Source organism: Euprymna scolopes, chromosome 37, assembly GCF_053919585.1.
Source record: "Euprymna scolopes isolate OS-2025 chromosome 37, ASM5391958v1, whole genome shotgun sequence".
In the NCBI taxonomy this organism is placed as follows: Eukaryota; Metazoa; Mollusca; class Cephalopoda; order Sepiida; family Sepiolidae; genus Euprymna; species Euprymna scolopes.
This window is the reverse complement of record NC_136518.1, coordinates 5,248,298-5,272,939: the sequence shown is the minus strand read 5'-3', so window position 1 is coordinate 5,272,939 and position 24,642 is coordinate 5,248,298. Positions and strand designations below refer to the sequence as shown.

At 33.8% G+C, this 24,642-nt stretch overlaps 1 protein-coding gene across 4 annotated transcripts in view; it reads right to left on the bottom strand.

Annotated features, from left to right (window-relative positions):
* LOC145261047 (uncharacterized protein C1orf87-like) overlaps positions 1-24,642 on the bottom strand; it is a 164,131-nt gene that overhangs the window by 14,768 nt on the left and 124,721 nt on the right. For all 4 annotated transcript variants that reach the window (XM_080119208.1, XM_080119207.1, XM_080119209.1 and 1 more), the window contains exons 8-10: positions 24,261-24,358; positions 20,640-20,823; positions 15,169-15,345 (exon numbers count right to left, since the gene is read on the bottom strand). In XM_080119208.1, the coding sequence (XP_079975334.1) occupies positions 15,169-15,345; positions 20,640-20,823; positions 24,261-24,358 (459 nt within the window). The remainder of the gene's footprint in view (positions 1-15,168; positions 15,346-20,639; positions 20,824-24,260; positions 24,359-24,642) is intronic.

Sequence of the window (24,642 nt, the reverse complement as noted above, 5' to 3'; positions counted from 1 at the left end):
TAGTGTTGGGACAATTAATCGGGAATCGGAAGAATCGGAACTTTCTGGAATATTGGAATCGGTATCGGAAAAATTGTCCTTATTTTCTGATGCCAAAACGATTCCTTTAATTATCTTTGTTTTTTTCTTATTTTCGGACAAGAAAAATCTTTCACTGTTGATAGTAATAATAAAATAATAAATATTTATTGATTTAAACTTCCAGTAAAATTAAAATCTATAGTATACCCCATCGTAAGTGTGCTTTTGCGTTTTAGAAAATAAATGCACATTGGAGATGTGTTTTTAGGGTAATCGGGACGAAATACCCATTTTATAGTTAAATATTTATAAAGAATCGTAATCAGAACCGGTAATAGTACCAGAATCAGGAATTTAGTATGGAATCGATAATTGTAACGAAATCAGTAATTATATTGGAATCAGTAATTATATTGGAATCGGTAATTGTAACAGAATCAGTAATTATATTGGAATCGTCCCATCACTAATTTTCTTTGTAATCTTTCCTGCATCATTCTTGCGTTTCTTCTAATCGACACGTGACAAGTTTCTTTTTTGTTCATTTTTTTATTTAAAAAATTTTTTTTGCCTGCAGCTTTGTGCTCTGCGGGGGTCAAATGTTATTGGAAAAAAGGAAATCAATACAGATGCAAAATCGATTTTCCGGTACCTTTAGTTTCTGATATCAGATTAATCAGCTTTATTAATGTTGCAGACCCGTGCTAGGGGTCACAAATGAAAGAAACCACAAGTAGTGTAAAGCGTATAAAATATAATATGTATTTATCATAAAGAATACAGGAGCCACTAAAGTGGTATGAGAGGAACGTGTTCGTAGCGTGCGGTTAAACATGGTATGAATGTCTCTATTTTGTCTATGAAACCAGTGGTATTCACATGACTCGTTGATTCCACTTAGTTCTGAAATAGGGATGATTTGTACCCCACAACAATTAATTATGTGTGACAAATTAAAGCACGACAACTGCTCCTGCTGATTTTCTATTTGTGTAATATTTAGCCACAACAAATTTAGCCCATGACAATTTTTTTCTACCGTTTTTTGTATTTATTTTCATTAAAAATCTTTGCGAAAATACATGTCTATTTTTTTTTTTATTAACTTTGGAGAATATTTTTAAAAATACGAGTCAAACGTATAAAGAAAAAAGAATTCCTTTAAATTAAAAGAAAAAAATGTCTGCTATTTTCAAAAATCGTAAATGGTTTATTTTATAGTGTTTTTGTTGTTGTTGGTTTTAAATAGTATAAGTTTGCCAAAACAAACAAACAAAAAACAAACAAAAAAAAATGACAAGAAAACGTAAATATATCAACAACGTATTTGATTCCTTCAAATCCTAGTTCGTCAGTCTGAAAAAAAAAAAAAAAAAAAGCTGGCAAATTCTTCTAAATTAAAATCTGTTGCTTCTTTTTGTTCTTGACAATTTATGCATATTTTACAACCGGGCAGCCTGCTAGTATTTCATGAAGGAAATGCACTCGGTACTTGTGCAGAATTTGAGCCAGACGTAACTAACCGTCTGCTTGATTTTGCTCGGAACGTAACGTCATGTGCTCGGGTTTGACTGTAATCTGACATAAGACACCGATCAGCCAATCAATGTACAGTAAAGGAGCAGACGATCTGTAGCAGAAACAAATAGAACTTTTTCTTTCAGAAACCAATGCCTCTCCCCTGTGTTATTTGGCCACATACTGACCAATCAGGACAGCTTCCGGTTTGAAGGAAAAAATCTCTTTCTTACCGAGAGAGACGCCAAGCAGATCAGACCCTTTTCCTCACTCTCTCTCCACCTCTGTATTATTTCATCCGGTATCGACGATTTCCACTGGGAATAACTACCGTGACTGCACCAGGTGGCCAGAGTCGGGTTTTGACCAGGAATATATCTCCCTGTGAACATTCGCCAGAATAAACCTTTTCTTTGTTACATTTATTGAAGTTTTTGCGTTCGTGGTTTCAGAAGCTTGTGTTGAATTATTTATTTGGTATTTTTTTAGATTAGGTCCACCTCCACAATTTTCTTTTAAATGACAACTTTTAAAGGTTTTCGACTATGCTGAATACGTAAATTGCATTGAAATTTTGCAGAAATAATTAGTTATCGAGATATAAAAAGTTGTATTATGCACTGTATTCTTTGGCGGCCATCTTTTTTACGCGCGTGCAGTGTCTGTCATAGATGAGCAGATTTGTTTATGCATGCGTAAAAAAATAGCCGCCAAAGAATACAATGCATAATACAACTTTTTATATCTCGATAACTGATTATTTCTGCAAAATTTCAATGTGATTTTCGTATTCAGCATAGTCGAAAACTTAGGAAAGTCGCCATTTAAAAGAAAATTGTTGAGGTGGACCTAATCTGAAAATTTACCATTTATTTTCTTAGGTTGTGCCCCAAAAGCACAAACCCTAACGATCTTTAAGGAAAATATTGGGGGGAAAAAAAAAGTAATATCGTCTGATGCAACTGTAAAAACGTCTACCTAATTCTAAAGTAATATCCCGGCTGTTTTAATTTACAGTAGAACTCTGGGATACGGTGGCTATAGGATACGGATTTTTTTTAGGTTACGATACGGGATATGATATTTTCCAGTCCCTGGTTACGGCCTTACGGTGTTATTTGATTACATAATGTTATTTGATTATATACATGTGTAGTACCGTATTTTGTTACTCATTTCTCAATTAATTAAAAAAAAAAAAAAAGAAAATGGTTGCCCAGCCGCACTCTACAGGAAAAAAATTCTCCATGAAAAGAAAAAACAGCTTACTTTAAATTAGTTATAAAAATAATGAAAGGAAATGCAAAAAAATAATGAAAAAAAAAAAAAATGCAAAAAAATAATGCAAAAAAAATAATGAAAAAAAAAATAATGAAAAAAATGAAAAAAAATAATGAAAAAAAATAATGCAAAAAAATAATGAAAAAATAATGAAAAAAAATGCAAAAAAATAATGAAAAAAATAATGAAAAAATAATGAAAAAAAATAATGGAAAAATAATGAAAAAAAAAATGCAAAAAAATAATGAAAAAAAATAATGAAAAAATAATGAAAAAAATGCAAAAAAAATAATGAAAAAAAAATGCAAAAAAATAATGAAAAAAATGCAAAAAATAATGAAAAAAATAATTAAAAAATAATGAAAAAAAATGCAAAAAAATAATGAAAAAAAAATGCAAAACAATAATGAAAAAAAAATGCAAAAATAATGAAAAAAAATGCAAAAAATAATGAAAGAAAATGAAAAAAAATAATGAAAAAAAATGCAAAAAAATAATGAAAAAAAATGCAAAAAAATAATGAAAAAAAATTCAAAAAAATAATGAAAAGATAATGAAAAAAAAAATGCAAAAAAATAATGAAAAAAATGCAGAAAAATAATGAAAAAAAATGCAAAAAAATAATGAAAAAAAAATGAAAAAAAATAATGAAAAAAAAATGCAAAGAAATAATGAAAAAAATGCAAACAAAATAATGAAAAAAAATGCAAAAAAAATAATGAAAAAAAATGAAAAAAAATAATGAAAAAAAATGCAAAAAATAATGTTAAAAATTCAAACAAAATAATGAAAAAAAATGCAAAAAAAATAATGAAAAAAAATGGAAAAAAAATGATGAAAAAAAATGCAAAAAAATAATGAAAAAAAATGCAAAAAAATAATGAAAAAAAATGCAAAAAAATGCCAAAAAAAAATAATGAAAAAAAATGCAAAAAATAATGAAAAAAAATACAAAAAAATAATGAAAAAAAATGCAAAAAAAAATAATGAAAAAAAAATGCAAAAAAAATACATGAAAAAACACAAGTACTTTTACATTAAATGTCTTTTTTGTTGCTGTTTTTGTTGTTTTTAAATAGTAAAAGTTTGCCAAAAAAATTAAAAAATGACTATACAAAGTAAATGCATCAATAACATATTTGATTCCTCCAAATCCTAGCCCGTCAGTTTGAAAAAAAAAAAAAGAAAAAAGATAAAGAAAAGAGAAAAAAAAAAAGATTTTAAAAATATAAAAAAGATAAAGAAAAAAAAAAGAAAAAGATAAAAAAGCTTCTAAATTGAAATATGTTTCTTATTGTTCTTGACAGAAAAATTCCAGGTTGCTCGAATGACGTGCCTAAGTATCACACAAATACAGTATCAACAGGAGCTATTCGTTGTGCATAATTAGTAAAATTCACTGTTCTGCTGGATTATCTAAAAGTTTTACTGGTACAGTTTGTGACCCATACTAAAATCAACTTGTTGGCATCTTCTGATTAAATACTATCTGCTGTTTATTGTCCAGTTATGTCTGCCTGAGTGATGACCTTATTTGGCCAATGTAGAGATCCTTCCCCCATCACTACAATATCTCTGGAATATATTTGCCTTCAGCTGAACGTCTGATTGTCTTTCGGCTTGTTACTTGAAACTAGCCATAAACGCTTTTTCTTCTGCTTACTGTCTCCATTGTTATCTAGCCACCAAGTTAACAAATAATTGCCATGGCTTCATTGGGTCTGTGTAACACAATGGATTTGTGTTATTATATTGTTACTTGTTTCTTAGCTAATTACTCCTAGTGATTCTGGCACTGGCCAGGATTAGAGTGTAGTATCTTTCTTGATGCTACACTCAAGTTAATTTGTTCTTAGTCAATGGAGGGGAAGGGACCTTTCTATACTAAGGCAATTTTTATTTTTGCGTACTTCCAGAGAACCCCTTTTTGGAGGAGCTGGTTTATCCCACATTAAAAACGCCCTTGTGTCACATTTTGTTTTCATATGTGATTCTGGCTATGTTGGAATGGGGGCAGTTTGTAGTATCACAGTAAAGTCCTTTAAAACTTATTTAAAATTTGAGGTCTAGGCTTTCTAGTGCAGACGGGATCAAGATGTCGAACCAAATCAAACTGATTGACTCGGGCTTAAAACTGGAACATCTTTGACAAGGACGAGCGTTGAGTGCATAATGACATTTCAGTGATGTAGGAATTTTTTATAACATCGTGTTTTTTTTTTATAATATTAAAACATGACACACCTCCAAACACCCGGGCAACGCCGGGTATCCCCCGCTAGTATAGATTATAAACAAGAAATCAACTAAAACTGAGAGAAGCAATTACAGCTGTTGCTTGTTCGGCATTGTCTAATCGGGTTTTGTTTCCGTCTCTCCGTTGATGGAAAAAGGAAGTATCACGTGAGTCGCAGCGGATGTCTATTGTCTCCTCTACACCTAAAATATATAGAAACGCACATGGGACATTTTTAGTCGGTCAGAATTCAGATTGAGTTCAACAGACACAGTTGTCAGTTATTCTGAAAGACTTTTCATGGAAGTGGCGAGAGATAGCAATGTAGCAGATGAATCGATAGAGAAATTCTCATCCTCTTAAAGATGAGCAGAGAACAGGGATGCAACTTCGACTGTGAAACAAATAAAATTCCAATTGTCTAGAGAAATGGATCTTGCATTGTTATTATGCGCTTTTGTTGCAGGGGAGATGACACGGTCAAAAGATGTGCAGATAAGATATAAAAAGGTTTTGCTTTTATTTTATACCCAACCTCCCACAAAAGTGCTGATGTGTCGTAAATAGGAACATTGACTCAAAATAAGACGACCTCCCCCCACACACAACTGAACAACTAGTGTCTACATCCGAGTTATACCTTTCATTTCTCATGTTTGGGTTCTCAGTTCATCATTCAAAATTTTTTACTTTCCAATTTTTCTGTCAAAGATATGCAAATTGCAACTACTCAATGGCGATCTTTATTGCCAATTCTTCTAACAGTAATTGCCTCCAAACATATCTATTTTCAACCAGGAATTAGATACATCTGATTATTGGATAAAGGAATTCGGAGATCGTGCACACACACACAAAACTTCCAGGTTAACAGAGAACTAAGAAAAACCAGTGCGGATTTTGTACACACATATTGACTTGTGATGAAACAAAAAAAAAAAAAAACGAGTTCAGACTTTGTACACATATTGATCTCTGATAGAACAAAGAAAAACCAGCCCGGACTTTGTACATACATACTGACCTCTGACAGAACAAAGAAAAACCAGCCCGAACTTTGTACATACATACTGACCTCTGACAGAACAAAGAAAAACCAGCCCGAACTTTGTACATACATACTGACCTCTGACAGAACAAAGAAAAACCAGCCCGAACTTTGTACATACATACTGACCTCTGACAGAATAAAGAAAAACCAGCCCGAACTTTGTACATACACACTGACCTCTGACAGAACAAAGAAAAACGAGCCCGAACTTTGTACATACATACTAACCTCTGACAGAACAAAGAAAAACTAGTTCAGACTCTGTATACATATATTGACCTCTGATGGAATAAAAAAGAACTTGACAACAAATCGTTTTCTTCTCAGTTTACCATTAGTATTTGGCCACATCTGATTTTACCTCGACCTTCTCCATCATTACCTCGCTACTCAGAAAGGTAATAAATAATTGTCATGGCACTGTAGGTCTGTGGAGTTCAATACATTGAGGACATTGCGAAGGCTGCTGCAAAGAAGGTGGGCTCCCTCTATCGAGCTAGAAGACTACTCACATCTGAGAGTATGCTGCACCTCTACAAGGCCACCTTTCGCCGATGCATGGAGTATTGTTGCCACATCTGTGCTAGTGCATCTACCGCTAGCCTTTCCCTCTTTGATAGGATCGAAAAAAGAGTTTTCAGTCTAATAGGTCCCACTTTGTCAACTAAGCTCCAACCCCTGTCCCATCGCCACAATGCTGTATCTCTGTGCTTGTTTTAAAAGTATTTTAATGGAATGTGTTCTGATGAACTCGTTGCACTTGTGCCCCTTCAACGTGCATATCTCCGACAAACCCACTTAGCAACACTGTTGCGGTCCCTGAATGCCATAAAACCTTTTACTCTAATAGTTTCTTTCCTTGAACAGCTAAGCTTTGGAATTCCCTTCCTGCTACCTACTTCCCTGACTGTACTGATATGCAGAAATTTAAATGTAACGTAAACAAACATCTTTTTTAATCTTTCCTTGGCATGGTCCAAAATAGTAGCCCATGTGGCGATATGTATTGTTAGTGGTGAACGTTGTGGCACTATGTATTGCTGGGGGGGTGATTGGGTCTCGCGCGGAGTAATACAGAAAAAGGGAACCACAATGCAATTTTGATCCCCTCGATCTCTTTTGTCCAGACAGCTATGGGGTGAGCACATATTTTCTGACCCTCTGTAAATGAGAGGAAGAGCCTCCCCCCTCCCTCAGCACTAGTTAAGGTTAGTTATTTTTTTTTATTTAATTGTAAGATTTGTAAATTATTTTGTAATATAGTGTAATAATTTTTGTAAAATAAACAGATAAGATTATTTCTCATATATTACAAATGTGTTGTGCGTTGTTTGTGCCAGTATTGAATGTCTGCCTTAAGTCAAAGAAACCCTAACCCTAACCTGAAGACGATCACAGTCAGAATACCACCAGAATGAAGACGTCATCCTGAGAGAATGAAGACGCCAGCCAGCCCCAACATCTCAGGTATGCTTTTTCTCTTCAACTAGACAAAAAGACGTCTAACTGACAAACCTTCATACTCAGACTCTATTGACTGGCCCATCGTCACAGCATGGGCCAGTTTCCAGGACATTTCCTGTAACACGTGGGTCGGTCACACGCCAATGACTGACGTATAGGGTTACAACGTGAGTAGAAAAAAAAAAATCTCAGCTTATCACTGGAAACTGACCACGTTCACTTCACCCTCAGTTTATTTTCTCCATCGTTATGTAACCACTGAGAAAGTTAAATACACGTCATGATGTGGTTAGTCTGCAGTTCAATTGTTTAAATTGTTGCTGTTTTTATTCTAAGTGCATTGTATGAATTAAAATATAATATTTATGCATGTTTTACGACTGGGCAACGACGGCTAGTATTTGTTGGGATCAAGGTATACCGATCGGTAAAGAAATAAGAATGTGTTCAGTAACTCTGACCGTAATTAATTACAGGGTGACCAAAAACAAAAAAACCAGAGGATATTCAATTGTTCTTCTGAGCATTTTACAGTCAACGGAGAAAAAAAAGGCCAAAGACCCTAGTGTTTTGATGTGATGTTTTGAATATAATAAACTAGTTATGACCAAAGTTTCATTTCATTCGAACAAAACACTAAGAAATGGGGCCTAATTAGAGTTGGGGCCCGTTTTTTGGGGTCACCCTGTATAACCAAATACGGAGTTACAAAATAATATTCAAGCAACATTTATTCATGCAAGCAAGATAACATGAAAACATTTGTAGGTGTACACGAACAGGTAAAGATCAACTGCAAGTTTCATTGTGTAAAAATGTGTGTGTAATGAATGTTTATAAAAGTTCAATTGTATTGTTGAATTTTATGAATAATTGATTGTTCTTGGTAAGACATTATGTTTTTTTTTTGTTTTTTTTTTTACACAGTGATCACCACTTATCAAGGCCCAGAAGCCACTCAGGGATAAGGGTTATTGCAAGTACATTACGTTAGTGTGGAGATTTGATGAAGTGTTTACTTAAGGGGGCGGTTCATTAGGTGTTATATTCCTAAATACTTAGGAAATAAAGACAAACGTGAGTTACACCGAGTGGTATGTGTAATGGAGTTTATTTATAATACAGAAACGTAAGGCTGCTCGCCTAAGGTAAATAGAAGTACATAGTAACAAGTATGGGGAAGAAAGTCTGATAATCAACACGTAAGACTATCCGTCTTACTGCGACTGCTTGTCTGCCGCTGTCTGCCGCTGTCTGCCAAACAGTCCAATATATATATACAGTTTGTAACCGGTGTATAGCCAGTTATGTTCCTTCACAACACCTCCCCCTGAAGCTGAAATCTTCCTGATTTTAGCTTAAATACCTCTTCCTTTTAGGGTCAGGGCTTAATCTCCTGGTAACTTTTCTCTTTCTTGCGCTTTTCCTTCTGGTCAGCGTTACCCGGGGTAAAGGTTTCTGTCCAGCCCGTATGGTCGGTTCAGGCGAAATATTCATTGTTTGCGGTACACACGCTGGTTTTGGTATATCAAAAATATCGCACAATGTTTCCATTGGTGTCTCTTCCACATTTGGAGACAGTCTGGGACGTATTTGATTTCTGTGTCTTTTGCAGACAAAACTTAATCCTTGGATGGTATAGACCATGCTCCCAATCCTTTTTTTGATAATACCTTCAACCCACTGATTTCGTCCATTTTGAAAATTTTTGAAATATACATTTTCACCTGGGGAGAAGCACTTGGTATTAAGGTTTTCTTTTTTGAAAACTTTCTTTTTCTCTGGTAGCAGCCTATCGAAGACAGATCTTATCTTTCTTGCAAACATTAGCTCAGCCGGGGAAGAATTGACATTATTATTAGGATTTGGTGTCACCCTGTAAATTGCTAAAAATGTTTGAATACATTGTTCGTCTGTGTCCGTAGTAAGATTTTTCTTAAGTGCCCTTTTAAACGTATCTACAAATTTTTCGGCCAACCCATTCGATCGTGGATGGTACACAGGTGTTGTCATATGTAGAATATTTAGTGAGTCACAGAATTCTTTGAATTCATGAGCAGTAAATGCTGTTCCATTATCGCTCACTAAGGTTTTTGGCACTCCAAAACGGCTAAAAATTTCATTAAGCGCACTCACAGTGTTTTTTGCTGTTGGATGTCTAAACTTAAATATTTCTGGCCATTTTGAAAAAGAATCTACAATAATCAAGTAAAAATAACCATTTATAGGTCCCGCATAATCAATATGCAGACGTGACCAGGGTAGGTCCGTCTTTGGCCATGGCGTCGTTTTTACTGGAGGATCTCGAGCTGCTAATTGACATCCTCTGCATGTCTTGACACATTTTTCAACTTCCTTGTCCATACCAGGCCAGTACACATATCCTCTCATAAGGGATTTCATTCTCGAAATGCCCGGATGACCTGTATGAAATTCCTTCAGAATTTTCCTCTGTAACGTTAGTGGAATTACGATCCTCTCACCATACATGAGCACATCTTCACAGATGGAAAAAGGCGTTGTTTGATCTACCTTTTTATTTTTTTTTATCCATCCCAATTGATTTTTCATTTTCTTAATGAAAATGTCATTTACTGCCTCTTTTTTTATTTTTTCGAAAGTTACCGGAAGTTCACGTATCATATTACACATTGAACTTGTACATTCACTTTCGTCTTTAAGCGCAGCAATTACCGTTTCTTCGAAACTTTCGCTTCTTTTAGGGATCAACCGTGATAATGCATCTGCGTGTCCTAACTTTTTTGAGGATACATGTTCCATCTTAAACTGATAGTTTAAGAGGGTTACAGCCCATCGCTGTAATCGATTCGCAGTATGTGTGGGAATGCCTTTCTTTGATCCAAATATGGTAAATAGGGGTTTATGGTCGGTTTGCAAAATAAAAGATCGTCCATGGAGAAATCGATTGTACTTTGTAATTCCAAATATTATCGACAGCGCCTCTTTTTCAATTTGGCTGTAATTTTTCTCCGCTGCAACCAACGTTCTTGAAGCATGGGCGATAGCTTTTGTCCTACCATCCTCATACTTGTGAAGTAATACAGCGCCAACACCGTAATCACTGGCGTCCGTTGCTAGTATTAGTTCCTTTTCTGGATTGAAATGTGCCAATGCTAAGTCTGACAGTAGACATCTTTTGATATTTTGGAAAGCAGATTCACATTCCTTATTCCAGTTCCATTTAACACCCTTTTTCAGTAACTCGTTAAGAGGAGCTCTTAAATTATGTATGTTAGGGATGTAAATTGCATAGTATTGAACTAATCCCAAAAACGATTTTAATTTTGTCACTGAATCTGGAGCAGGCATCTTTTCAATTGCTTCAGTCCTTTGTGGATCCGGTCTTCGACCCTCTTTGTCGATTATTTGACCTAGATATTTAATTTTTTTCATAAAAAAATCGCATTTTTCTGGGCTCAATTTAAAACCAAATTCCTGTATTCTTTTGAATACTTCTTTTACATGCTTCTTATGATCTTGCAAATTTTCACTTTTAATTAGGATATCGTCAAGGTAGGCCATTGAAAATTCCAACCCTGCCAGCATCGTGTCCATAATTTGCTGGAAAATAGCAGGAGCAACCTTTAATCCAAAAGGAAGCCTCTTTAGCTTAAAAATGCCCTTATGAGTATTTATGCCTAAGTATTTGGAGCATTCATCGCTGATCTTAATTTGCAAGTAAGCATCTGAGAGGTCTATCTTAGAAAAAATTTTTCCTCCGTTAAGCTTAGAGAACAGATCTTCTGCGGACGGAAGGGGATAATTATGGTCCAATAGACAGTCATTTAAACCCGTTGAAAAATCTCCACAGACCCTTATTCTGTTATTTTTTTTCTTTACATACACGGTTGGACTTGCCCAATCTGTGTGGTTAACTTTTTCAATGACTTCCAGTTGTTGAAGTCTATCCAACTCTTTTTCGATTGCGTCCATCGCTGAAAAAGGCACATTCCTTTTAGGTTTGAATACTGGAGTGGCATTTTTCTTTAATTCAAATTTTGCCTCTGTCTTAATACAGAGTCCTAGTCCTTCGGCAAAAACATTGGGAAATTCAGTTTTCAAATCCTTCAGGAAGTCTTCCCTTTGGTTTGCTTTTTCTGCAGTTAAAACGTTACAAAACGAATTTATGGGTTTCTCCCATAAATTAAACAGGACAATCCAATCTACCCCAAACAGGCATGTATTCTTTCCTGGTACGACGTACACTTTGGATTTATGAGTCTGGTTAGCGAATGTCACTTTGCATTTTAATTCTCCCTTGAACTCTAATCTTTTGCCGCACACACTTCTCGCCGTCTTTCTGGTTTTCGTTAATTCAGGTCGACCTATCCTTTTCCATATATCTTCATTTATAATACTAATATCTGCACCGCTATCCAGAAGCAATGTAACCAGATGTCCATTTATCCGAACATCAACATATTTCCGTCTTTCGCAGCTTTTTTCTTTATTCATGTGAAGCGTATTTACATTATCGGTCCCTTGTCTTTTCTTCTGGGCACAATATGTTCCCTTGTGACCTCTGAGACCACATTCATAACATATTTTGTTCCTAAACCAGCAGGTCTTATTGTTGTGTCTTAAACTACCACAACATTTACACTTTAGCTTTGGGTCTTTGTATCCTTTAAGGATCCTGTGTTCTTGGAACCTGGACTTTCTTGTGGTCCCTTGCCTTTTTACTTGCTGCACCTTAAAAATATTTTTCTCTTCAATGCGAGTGTTGTCTTTCTTTATGTTAATCAGACGTTGACATTCTTCAGTGACTTTTTGCAATGTTATGTTAGGATCCGCCTCCATAATTGTTAGGATCCGTGAACGTATATCTTTGTCCCTTGGTGCTGTGAGACCTTGTACAAAGATTAAACATTTAAATTGGTCTGCGGAAATTTCATTCAATTTAAATGATTCGCATAAACAGTTCACAGTGCAAGCATATTCTAGATAGTCTTCAGCTTCTGCCTTCTGAATGTTCAAACATTTGTATCTAGAGTGAAATAGGCTATCCCTTTTATCAAATATTTTCGACAAGGTACTAATTGTTTCCTCGAACGAAACCTCCTCCGGTTTTTTTGGTAGAATTAGATTTGCATACTTGGTGTTTTCATCAGTACCCAGTTTTTGTAGTAGCAGGGTAACTTTTTCCTCATCGGTCCAGTCTAAACATCTTTTCGTAAAAATTGTTTCGTATCTTCTGTAGTATGCAGGGAAAGTAACACCAGTATCCGGGGAGTAACGAAATTCCGTTAGTGAATTTGAAATACCCTCGGCAGAAAAATTAGTCTTCTTCCCGGTCGACGTTAGAATTAGCTTTTCTAAATTCTTTTGCTGTGTCGACATTTGTCGTTGTAGTATGTTTGTTTGTTCTTGTTGTGCCTCTAAAGTTTTTTGTGTTCTTTCTTGTTGTTGTTGCAGCTGTTGCTGTAGCTGTTGTTGTTGAATTTGTTGTTGTTGTTGTTGTTGCGCTAAAAATTGTTGAGTCATTTTTGTCTGTTCCTGGATGCTAAGGGCTAGAGCCTTAGTTAACTCTGCTAATTGTTCCATGTTAGCTTCTAGTACAAAAATGTCTTTTCGAATTCTACACAATAATTCCAAAGAAAAATCGTAAATTTACGTATATCGTAAATTAGTAGCAATATGCAGACACAACACGTTTCAACAAAGTTCATCCATAGTAATTCAACAGGCTTTGTAAAATAATTCTTTTTTTTTTTTTTTTTTTTTTTTTCAACAACGTAAGTTCATACACAAAATATTTCTTACTTCCCACGACAAATAGTTCCAATTATTTATATAAAGGCAATAACAAACAATTAATTTTCCAAAAAAAAAAATATATGGCTGCCGTTCCCACGTGGCATAAAATGGTACAATAGTCGTTGTATTTATATTTTTTCTTTCGAAACTCGTAATCCTTTAGTGTAGTTTCGAATTCAACTTGCGACCATTTTTTTTTTTTTTTTTTTTACTTGTCAAAATAAATATAAATTCCACTTTACCTTGAACATGTTTCTATAATTTCTTGTGAGTTCTTTACGAAGAAAAATCCGTACTTTTCGCTACTTTAGGTAGGAAAAATTTTTAAATTCATTGACGCACATGGTCAAAAATCCTTGTGTAGTTTGTTTTTTTCGTAAAACAAAAAATCCTTGCATTGTACACAGTCCTTGGTACGGTAATTTATCTCTGTTAAGAGAAAGAACATCCTTTCGTCGCCATTGTTATATTCCTAAATACTTAGGAAATAAAGACAAACGTGAGTTACACCGAGTGGTATGTGTAATGGGGTTTATTTATAATACAGAAACGTAAGGCTGCTCGCCTAAGGTAAATAGAAGTACATAGTAACAAGTATGGGGAAGAAAGTCTGATAATCAACATGTAAGACTATCCGTCTTACTGCGACTGCTTGTCTGCCGCTGTCTGCCGCTGTCTGCCAAACAGTCCAATATATATATACAGTTTGTAACCGGTGTATAGCCAGTTATGTTCCTTCACAACATTAGGAATTTGTTAACGTTGGACTTGAAGACATCCAAGTTGTATATATATATATATTATTCCTTAATTGGAATTCATTTTTTTTTTTTTTTCAAAAAGATCAAAAAAACAACAACTAATAAAGACGAGACTAATAGTCCGAAATAAAAATAAATTAATCCAAATTGTAGTCCGGTGGGAAGCAGGCAGACGGAACAGAGTTTTGTTTTGGTTGGTATTAAAGTTCATGAAGGATCAATCGCCTTACCTCACAACTCTGTTGCTCTCCGAGTGCATGCTTTGCTTATGGAGCGTGCAGATTTATACCTGTGCACTGCTTGATGCCAAGCGAGAGAGAGAGAGAGAGAGAGAGATAGAGAGAAGAGAAGCAAACGAAAGGCTATGCCAGAAATCACAGGAAATGCATGCGTATCAATTAATCATGTCAGCTTGTTCTGCGTCTGTACGTTTGATCTAGACAAAGCAAATTCGGCAGGTATAAACGGTTCACTATATATTTTATAACGGAAATTCCTTTATAAAATACTAGCCGGCGTTACCCAGTCGTAAAATACGCATAAATATTATATTTTAATTCATACAGAAACCGAGACATGTGCATGCGAGTATTATGTTTTTTTTTTTTTTTTTTTTTTTTTTTCTAAACAGGTCACTTCTTGTAAGTAAAAAAAAACAAAAAAAAACTCTCGAGCTGAGATCGAAACCAAAATCTAAAGACAATGAGTCAATTACGATAACCATTAGACCAGCGTGACACGATCTTTAAAAAGTGTTTTCAAACCTACTTATTCTTAACATAAGGAATTTTGTCATGTGAACCACTCATGCACGCGCATTTGTGAAAGAGTTGACAAACAGATAAAAATCTGATGACCCTTTAGCAGCCCTTTTTTTTTCGAATGAAAACCGATAACATTAAGTGTTCCCCATGTCCGAATACCCTATATACCAAATTTCAAGTCTATAGATCAAAAATTTGGTGAGTATATAAGTATCCTTAGGCATACACACATTCTCACTTTTATAAATATATAGATTATGGCAAAAGAAAAATGGAGAGAAAGAAAGAACTCACCATGTTTATAGTATGTTGACTGTCTGTCCTTTGCCTTGATGCTGGCTGACTCATCTCCGGATTTGAACTGTGGTTTGAAATCATCTGCATGGAATTCTTCTTTTGGTGCGGACTATCTCTTGTCGTTTTACCGGATTTTGGCTCATAGATCTGTTCGTCTTTTTCTGTCAGCGTCTCCTGTAAGCATGTAACAGAAAATTAAGATTACAAAGAAATCATTGCAGAGAAAGGTGGAGGGTGGCAGACTGGAAGCTGATGTCAGGAAAGACGGTATCGACGAAGGCTGTAGTGCGAAATCATGACTAAGGTTGGAGCACTGACTATTTTAGTTTCGATTCCAGCTGATGGAACCAAAGTCATTTTTTATTTTAACTTTTGAAATCTTTACTTATTGGGTACAATATAATAATCAATAGAAAATTAGCTCTATAATAATAAATATGAAATCTGCATAAATTAAAACATATTTAAGCATATTTTATGACTGGGCAATGCCAAGTGACCTATTAGTATCTATACAAATTAGGTTCATACATAGACTAGTTGATTTGACAATAATCTATATAAAGTAAATTATTTAAAAAAAAAAATTATTTTTCTGACCACGTGGTGTCCTTTTTTTTCTTTTTTTCCCCAGCTTGCGCACACTTCCTAATTTGCATACGTGTTCAAACGCGGCTCCCGTTGCTAATACAATCACTTGCCATCCATCCTTCGGCTGCTACTGCTGATATTTTCATATGCGCTATGTTACAAGAGGACAGATAGCGACAGGGTTGAACAAGAGACGAGTTGTTCTTCGGGAAAGTACCTGGAAATAAATGTCTGTTGTTTCAACGGCAATAAGAGAGTCTAGTTATTCTTTGTCTTATTTTCTCGTGATAGTATCTAGAGGGTAACACATTTGTAAGGTCACATAAGAAGCTATCAAGAACAAACATCCCTAATCTCCCTATGTTAAGAACGGCTTTCGGAATAAACACCTTTTGCAGGTTGGACAAACAGCGCCCATTGACAAAAAAAAACAAAACAAAAAAAACAAAGGAAATCATTTTTTGAAGTTTTCTCAAACATTTTTTTTAATTTATATTATCGACTACTGCTAGTTATTTTTATTATTATTTTTTTTTAATTAAACTGGTTCAAGCTAAATCTTAAATAAACCGAAGCAATTTTTTTCTTTAGCTTTTTTTTTTTTTTTTAACACAAACTATATTCTAAATTTTTTAAACAAAACTTTATAGCTAAATTTGAAATATCTCACAACACACAAATAGTTATTTACTTTCTGGCTGAAGAAAGAATATTAAAAAAAATAAATAAATAAATAAAACCAAGACATGACTAATCTAAAAAATAAACTTGTTTATTTTTTAGATTAGTCATGTCTTGGTTTTATTTTACAAAGATTTTTATTGTTTATTTTACAAAGATTTTTAACGAAAAAATAAAAAACAAAAACGGAATAAACTTCAAACGTAAGCCCGAGCACACTTGCCAATTTGCATATGTGTTCAAACGCTGCTCCTGCTGCTATTACAATCGCTTGCCTTCCATCCTTCGGCTGCTGCTGCTATTTTCATATGCGCTCTGTTGCACTCAGCCAATATAAGAGAACGTACACAAGAGTTTTCGTTGTTTTACTTCTATTCAAACTAGGCCACTGAGAATGAATGGACAGATTCATGGGGCATCCTGGGTGGGGAGTTGTGCATGGAAATATTTGTTCATATTGTGTTGGAATTTCTGCATGTTGGTACAGTCAAGGAAACAAGGAGCAGGGAAAATATTCTAAAAGGCAAACAGTCTAGTATTAGTATTAGAGTAGAAAGCCTCCTGACATCTGGTGGACTTCTTCAGTGAAGGGGTGTGATTTTGCTATTTGTCAAGTTGGTTAGTGGTTTTTAGATGGGGGGGGGTCACAAGTGCAACAAATTCATTAGAGCACGTTCAATTTAAGTACTTGTAAAACAAGAACAGGGATGCAACATTGTGGTGATGGGACAAAAGCTGGAGCCTGGTAGATAGTGAGGGACTGAATCGTCCGATTTATCCTCATTTCGGAAATAGAGCGCAGTGAAATCTTGTTCTGCCAATGCATGTGAAAATTCCAAACGAGATTCTTACTTGTACTACTTTCCGAACATGTAGACGTTCATTGTACACCGTTTCCGTTGGGTGTAGCTTTCAGAAAGCCTGCGGATCATTCAGTCGGGTGACTTCTTGATTGCTGTCACATGGACTTTTAGAAAACCATTTAATATTTCAACAGTTTTTCCCCCTAGCAACGCACTGACGTTGAAAACCCGCTATAACAATTTCGATGGTGATGATGAAATGGATATTAATGATCTGAGTTGTCTTAGTTTGAATCTGGTCAGTTCTAAAGCATCACTTCTTTCTCCTATTGATGTTGGCAACCTTCATGTACCCCCTCTTGTAAGTACCTAAACAAATCAGGAGAAATCAATGCCAAAATAAAAAAAGAATGATATGCAAGAAATTGTGTTTGAAGGCTATATCAAGGCAGTTCATGGGAAACACGACATTAGTACATAAAAAGAATAATAATAACTAGTACAACCTGTGGAAATTCCACGGTGGTTGAAAATTTTTAAAACATTATAAATAAAATGAATATAAAATAAAATAAAACCAATAACAACAAATTCAAAATAATATTTTAGCAAATTTTTTTTTTTTTACTTTTTTAAACTAAAAAGAATTAATTTAAAAAATTTAGATATTTTTCAATAAAAATTAAACACGCAATATATTGTTTTAATTTTTGTTTTTTTCTGAATAAATTTTTCATATAAATTATAAAGGAACAGATGTCAATTGGCTTTTTAATTATTTTAATTTTAAAAAGAAACTATAATAAAAAAAAAACTTAGTCTACCCCCAACATGAGTTTTTTTTTTTTTAATTATAACATAAAATAGTCAATTTGAAACCGTAAAAAGACAGCCATGTTTTTTTTTTTAATTTTTGGAGAGGAAGTGGGTTTTAATGATTTTTAACTGATAAAGAGCGATTATAAAGGGAGGTAATTCGTTTCTCATTGCGATGTTGTTTTTTTTATGACACTAGACGTACGGACAAGTAAATGAATATTTAGATATTTTAAGGAATTTTCAATTATATTACGTTGTTTCTATGCCAGGACACTTTTTGTAAGAACATTTATTATTTACGTGCTCGTGTGCTGCATTGGCACACGCAAAAAAAGCAAAAAACATGTCAACAAAATAACATGAGTATTATTATTATTCATCCGACTACTGTTCTCATCTTGAGTGTGATTTTCACAACGTTTCGGTTGATGTAACCTCCGACCTTCTTCAGGTGTATCTTGTCGAACTCGGGAATGTTTTTGTCGAACTTGGAAATTCGGATGGAATTTCGAGCGGAACCCTTTATTTTACTTCATGTGGGTAGCATGCTCTTGTTCCGTCAGCCATGACTGGATAGAGGTCCTAAGTAATTCGCAATTGTATATTTCGGTCGCTCACACTGAGGATTGAACCTTCAACCTTCAGGAGAATATCACTTTTTACAATTTGTTTTTCCCAGTACTCTGACCACTGTGCCACGGGTCCTTACAGACAATTCTAGTACGAAATTTTAGGAGCCTTAAACGTGCATTTTATTTCTAGTTGTAAATATCACCATTTATTACTAATTATTACTATATATTAATGTATATCTATCTCTATACTTATAACTTGTATATATTAATGTTTTTACTTATTACTTGTATATATTATCTATTGTTTATAATTACTGGTTCCCATATCGTATCGAAGTCTATACTAGGTCTACTTAGCAGTTGGTTATTCCCCAGCATATGTGCTGCTTCTTTCAGTTGTCTTAATCTCCACCATTCCTCTCTGTCTATAATTTATTTTGTCCCATAATAGTAGATGGTTTCCCTTTTCTTTCCAGATATGGCCAGCTATACCTGACTTTTCAGTATCTCCACATACTACGGCTTTTCAAAGTTCTTCTAACCGTACTTTCAACGGACGACACGTTTCACCTCTGTATTGTTTTCCACATTTACATGGCATTTCGTATACACAGTTCTTAGTTATGACTTTTTCTGTAGGGGGCTTGACTCTCACAAGATGTTTTCAGAAAGTTGAATCACTCCTGAATACTGTCCTGATGTCATATGGATTACATATTCGTTGAAGTTTTTCAGACAAGCCCTTCATATATGGTATACAAACTGTGGTGAGATTCTGAGTGGCTACCCCCGTGCAGTAATTAAAGGTTTCTCAAAATTCTGTCCAAATTCCCGAGTTCAACAAGATACACCTGAAGAAGGTCGGAGGTTATATCGACTGAAACGTTGTGAAAATCTCACTCAAGATGGGAACAGTAGTCCGATGAATAATAATAATACATATAACTAATCCTCACCTCAAAAATTCAGAAACGTCAAAATGACATGATTCATGATTTTTTTCACTTGTTAAATAAAAGTCATTTATTGAATTTTTAAAATCGTCTTTGCCTTAATGCTGTTTCTGACAACCTTTTTATTTTTATTTTTTGTTAGGGGTTGGGAAACATTTACCTATGCTCACATAACGACTGTGATACCAGATATCGGTGAATGTCGCCCAAGTCCCCTCCAAAGTGATGACACCCACCGTTCAAAAGGTCCCTACAAAGTGGCGACCCCTTGTCAGAATCTGGCAGAACATGCAACAAATAATATGCGAAGCTTTTCTTCCTCATGTTGACAATTCTTCTTAACTGCATCTGGACGGATTACTCAAACACGAAAAGCAAAAAAAAACCTTCCTATTTGTGTCCCCTATAAAATGGTGGCTCCTTGTCAGAATTCGGCAGAACACGCATTAAACATATAAAGACTGAATTTACTCTTGTCATTATGCTGCTTACTACAAAAGTAACACACAGCCCTTATGCATTCTGATAAAAAACCTACGTAAGAACACTCCCAGACACATAATGTACCTTTGTGTAAAATTAAAAAAAAATAGGCTGAGCCGTTTGCGAGTCCATAAGGAACAAACTCTCTCTCTCTCTCTCTCACACACTCAGACAAGCTTTCTTCTATATAATTATAGAGTAGATAGATATTATTTTATAATCTATTATCAAGGAGCCCTTGTAGTATAAGGGGCTTTATATACTTGCCTCCCCACAAGGGCAAAGTTAATCACACAGTCGGTTTTTAATGTGAGGAAAGATTAGAATTAAAGTTATGTGTTTAGGATATGACGTTATGGGCAAGAAGTCCAAAGTAACACATAATAAAGAAGATAGCAACATGTTCCTCTTTGGCTTGCAAGCTGGTTGAATTCGGACGTCTTTTTTGTAGCTCTACACAAGGAGAGCAGCTTTTTGATAAGCATGTAATAATGAAACAAGAAAGGAACAACAGATTTGAGTTTTGGCAACGAGCGTTGAGATTTTAATCACTCCTGTCTCACCCGATCCGTTTGCCATAGCGGTTGTGACGACAATTCCCCGTGAGATCTTTCTGTTGCCTTTGGCCAGTTGGCGAGTGGTGAGGGATAGTTGCGGGCATAGTCACGCGGCTTTTTGCTTGAAGGGATCCTCAGGCCTGTGTGAATCGGCTGCACACGTTCCAGAAAAGACACAAATTTATGCCAGCTGAAAAAAAAAAATAAAATGGGAGGAATGCAATGAAAATGACAAATAAATTAAAAAACAAATACGTAGATGAATAAATAAAATAAAATAAATAAATTTAATAAATAAATATAATGAAATACAGAAGTAAATAAAAAATAAAATAAACAAATAAATAAAATAGATAAGAACATACAGAAAATAAATATATAAATAAAACAAATAAAACAAATACATAAATATATAAATAAAATAAATATATAAATAAAATAAGCAAATATATAAATAGAATAAGATAAATAAAAATAAACAAATAAATAAGATAAAAAAATAAAATATAAAATAAAATAAACAAATAAATAAAATATAAATGAATAAAAAATATAAAATAAAATAAACGAATAAATTAAATAAACAAATAAATTAAATAAACAAATAAATAAAATAAAATAAATAAAATAAATAAATAAATAAAACAAACAGACAAATAAATAAAATAAATAATAAACAAGTAAATAAAGTAAATAAAATTAATTAATTAAATAAATAAAAAATAAAATAAACAATTAAATAAAATAAATAAGAAAATACAGAAAATAAATATATAAATAAAACAAATAAAATAAATATATAAATATGTAAATATAATAAATATATAAATAAAATACACAAAGAAATAAATAAAATAAGATAAATAAAAATAAACAAATAAATAAAATAAAACAAATAAATAAATTAAATAAAATAAACAAATAAATTAAATAAAATGAACAAATAAATTAAATAAAATAAACAAATAAATAAAATAAAACAAATAAATAAATTAAATAAAATAAACAAATAAATTAAATAAAATAAACAAATAAATTAAATAAAATGAACAAATAAAATGAACAAATAAATAAATAAAACAAACAGATAAATAAATAAAATAAATAATAAGCAAGTAACTAAAATTAATTAATTAAATAAATAATAGAATAAACAAATAAATAAAATATAAATGAATAAAATATATAAAATGAAATAAATAAAATAAACAAATAAATTAAATAAATAAATCATATGATTTTCCTAAGATGCGTCCATTGAATCTGTGCGATTTTCTTTCTAGCTCTTTCCATTTTTTGTCATCTTCTGCCCATTCCAATCTTACTCCTTACCCCTCCCCTCTCTATCTACGTATTTTGATACATGTTGCCTTTGTATCTAACCTCCTGTCTCTTTCTTACTCTTTCTCTCTTACTCTCTATTTATCTCTGTCTCTATTTTCATCTCCCTCTCTCTCTCTCTCTCTCTCTCTCTCTCTCTCTCTCTCTCTCTCTCTCTCTCTCTCTCAGTCTCTAATATATCTACATTTCTCACAGTCTCATTCACCTCTTTCTCTTTCTTTCTATCTCTCTCTCTTTGTCTTCATCTTCATCTCAGTTTCTGCCTCTCTCTATCTGATCTCTGTCTCCAATTTTTCACATTCTGTAGCATTCCCAATCTCACTTCCCCTCTCTCTTTCTTTGTATCTATCTATCTATCTATCTATCTATCTATCTATTTTTCTTTCTTTCTTTCTGTCTCTCTCTTTCTCTTTCTTTCCTTTGAACTGGAGTTTTACTTTTGTTTGGATGGAGAATCCTTCTGTTGCAACACTAACTTAACACCACACAAGTCTCTCTGCTCTATCATTATTTTCATGACAAGTGCTCGTCTGAGCTCCAATCTATGGACCCCCCCCACCCTTACCAAACCGTCACAAAAAACACTTATCTAGCTACAGCCACTATCAACAATTTCCCCCACTCTCTATCGGTGCCTAAATCTAAACGCAAATTTCATGAACAAAGCTTCTTTTCTAGAACTGCCCGCCTGCTTTCCAGCTGACTACAACATAGTTGTCTTCAAGTCCAATGTAAACAAGTTGTTGATCCTTAAATGATCAAATTATAACCATTTTTCAATCACTAATGATTACAACGCTGTTGTACTTATGACCACCATGCATCCATTAGCCTGTATCCTCGAGTCGCCTTCGGGCCTTTATATGTGATGACTCGCTTATTAAAAAAAGTGTTGGAATCGAGCAATAACTTGGGGCTAACGCAATGAACAGTTATCACACCATCATCTATATCATCAAGAAACCAGGACTCACGCTACAACTTTGAATCTTTAATTAGTCAAACGGTCGTTCATCAACTCGTAGAAACTAAACTTCTTTCAGGCCAACAGTGTGGATGCTTTCATTTTAAGTGTTATTTGCAGAGTGTTTGTATTTAGTTCTCTCCCACCGCAAGAACTTAGACACCAGGGTTGGAAAGTGGGATTGAGAAGCTAGCTCCCTAGAGGAAGGGCACTCTGACCTGCAACAATTGCCTGGGCAGCCCTCTCGGCATTCCCCGGCAAGGGCGGCTCAGGCGATTAGCAATAAACTAATCCCTTCTCAAAGAGAGAAGGCAAGGTCTGGAAGTGTGGACCTTCTAGAACTGCACAGAACTTTACTCCCACCGCAAAATCAACAGGAACCGGATCATTACAGGAATGGTCTAATCTCGGTTGATTTTTGGGGGTCCAGGATAAAGATCCTTATAGTGTTTCAGTCGATGTAACCTCCGACCTTCTTCGGGTGTATAAGTCGCCATGTTTAGTAAAGGTAGAGGGGTGATTAACTCTACACTTCCGAGGTTTCGTATTCAGGCTCGAGTTGAAAGTAGAATTTAATCAAAAATCAATAAAAATATTAAGCAAAATAAAACAAAAAAAAAATTCATAACAAATAATATTTTTTCTTTTTTCTTTCTTTCTTTTTATCTCATATCAGCTGCAATCTAATTTATAAAACTCACTATGTCTGGGTGTCTGTCTCCATATTTTCAACCTCTATCTCTTTCAAAACTAAAAGTCGCAGAGTTTGATTGGATTTTTATGGGCCATTCTTTTATGGCTCTTTAACCGGTTAAAATAGATTTTAATGGGTCAAAATTGAAAAAAATCGTTATACATTTTGTACATTCATCTTAGTTTATTTTCAATTTTTAATCAGTTCATATGCGTGTCACGTTCGTACAGTGGTAACGTCACCAGCTTTGAATGCTACAGTTTTGCTTTCGATTATAGCTGATGGCACCCAAATACTGTTTTTTTTTTTTTTATTTTATTTTTTTTTTTTTGAAATCACGACTCTATACTAATATATACGAAATCTGGAAAAATTAAAATATCATATTTAAACATATTTACGACCGGGCTAAGCCAGGCAAAGCTGTCCCGCTCCCGTTAGTTTAATGTAAAATGTTTCAGAAGTAAGAGTTGTCTCCCCTGCGACCACTACTCCTTAAATAAATGTAAACTATCGTTAACAACTTTTGCTGGAAAAGAGTAAAAAAAAAAAAAAAAAATTAAAAAAAAAAAATGGACTTATCATCCTCTGGAAAGGAACGAATAGCGTGAAAACAAGAACAACTCACTTGTATTGACCAATACTTGCATCACAGCAGCGCAGTAAGATTTGGTCAATGACCCATTCTTCCAGTGTCAGGCGGTTCTGATAACAAACCTCTTTGATCTGAATAAAGAATTAAAAAAAAAGCAATTAAAAAAATATCATAAAATAAATTTAAAAAAAACACCATAAAAAAGCAATTTAAAAAAAACATCATAAAAACAATTAAAAAAAACACCATAAAAAAAAACAATAAAAAAAAACATAAAAAAAATGTTTGTAAGTTTTAATTTTTTTTTAAATATTGAAACCCTTTTGGTAAAACTCACCATAATTAATATCAAGTCTGGAGTATTGGATATAACATTTGGTTGAAAGAAATTTACACCTGACTGATTGACGCAGAA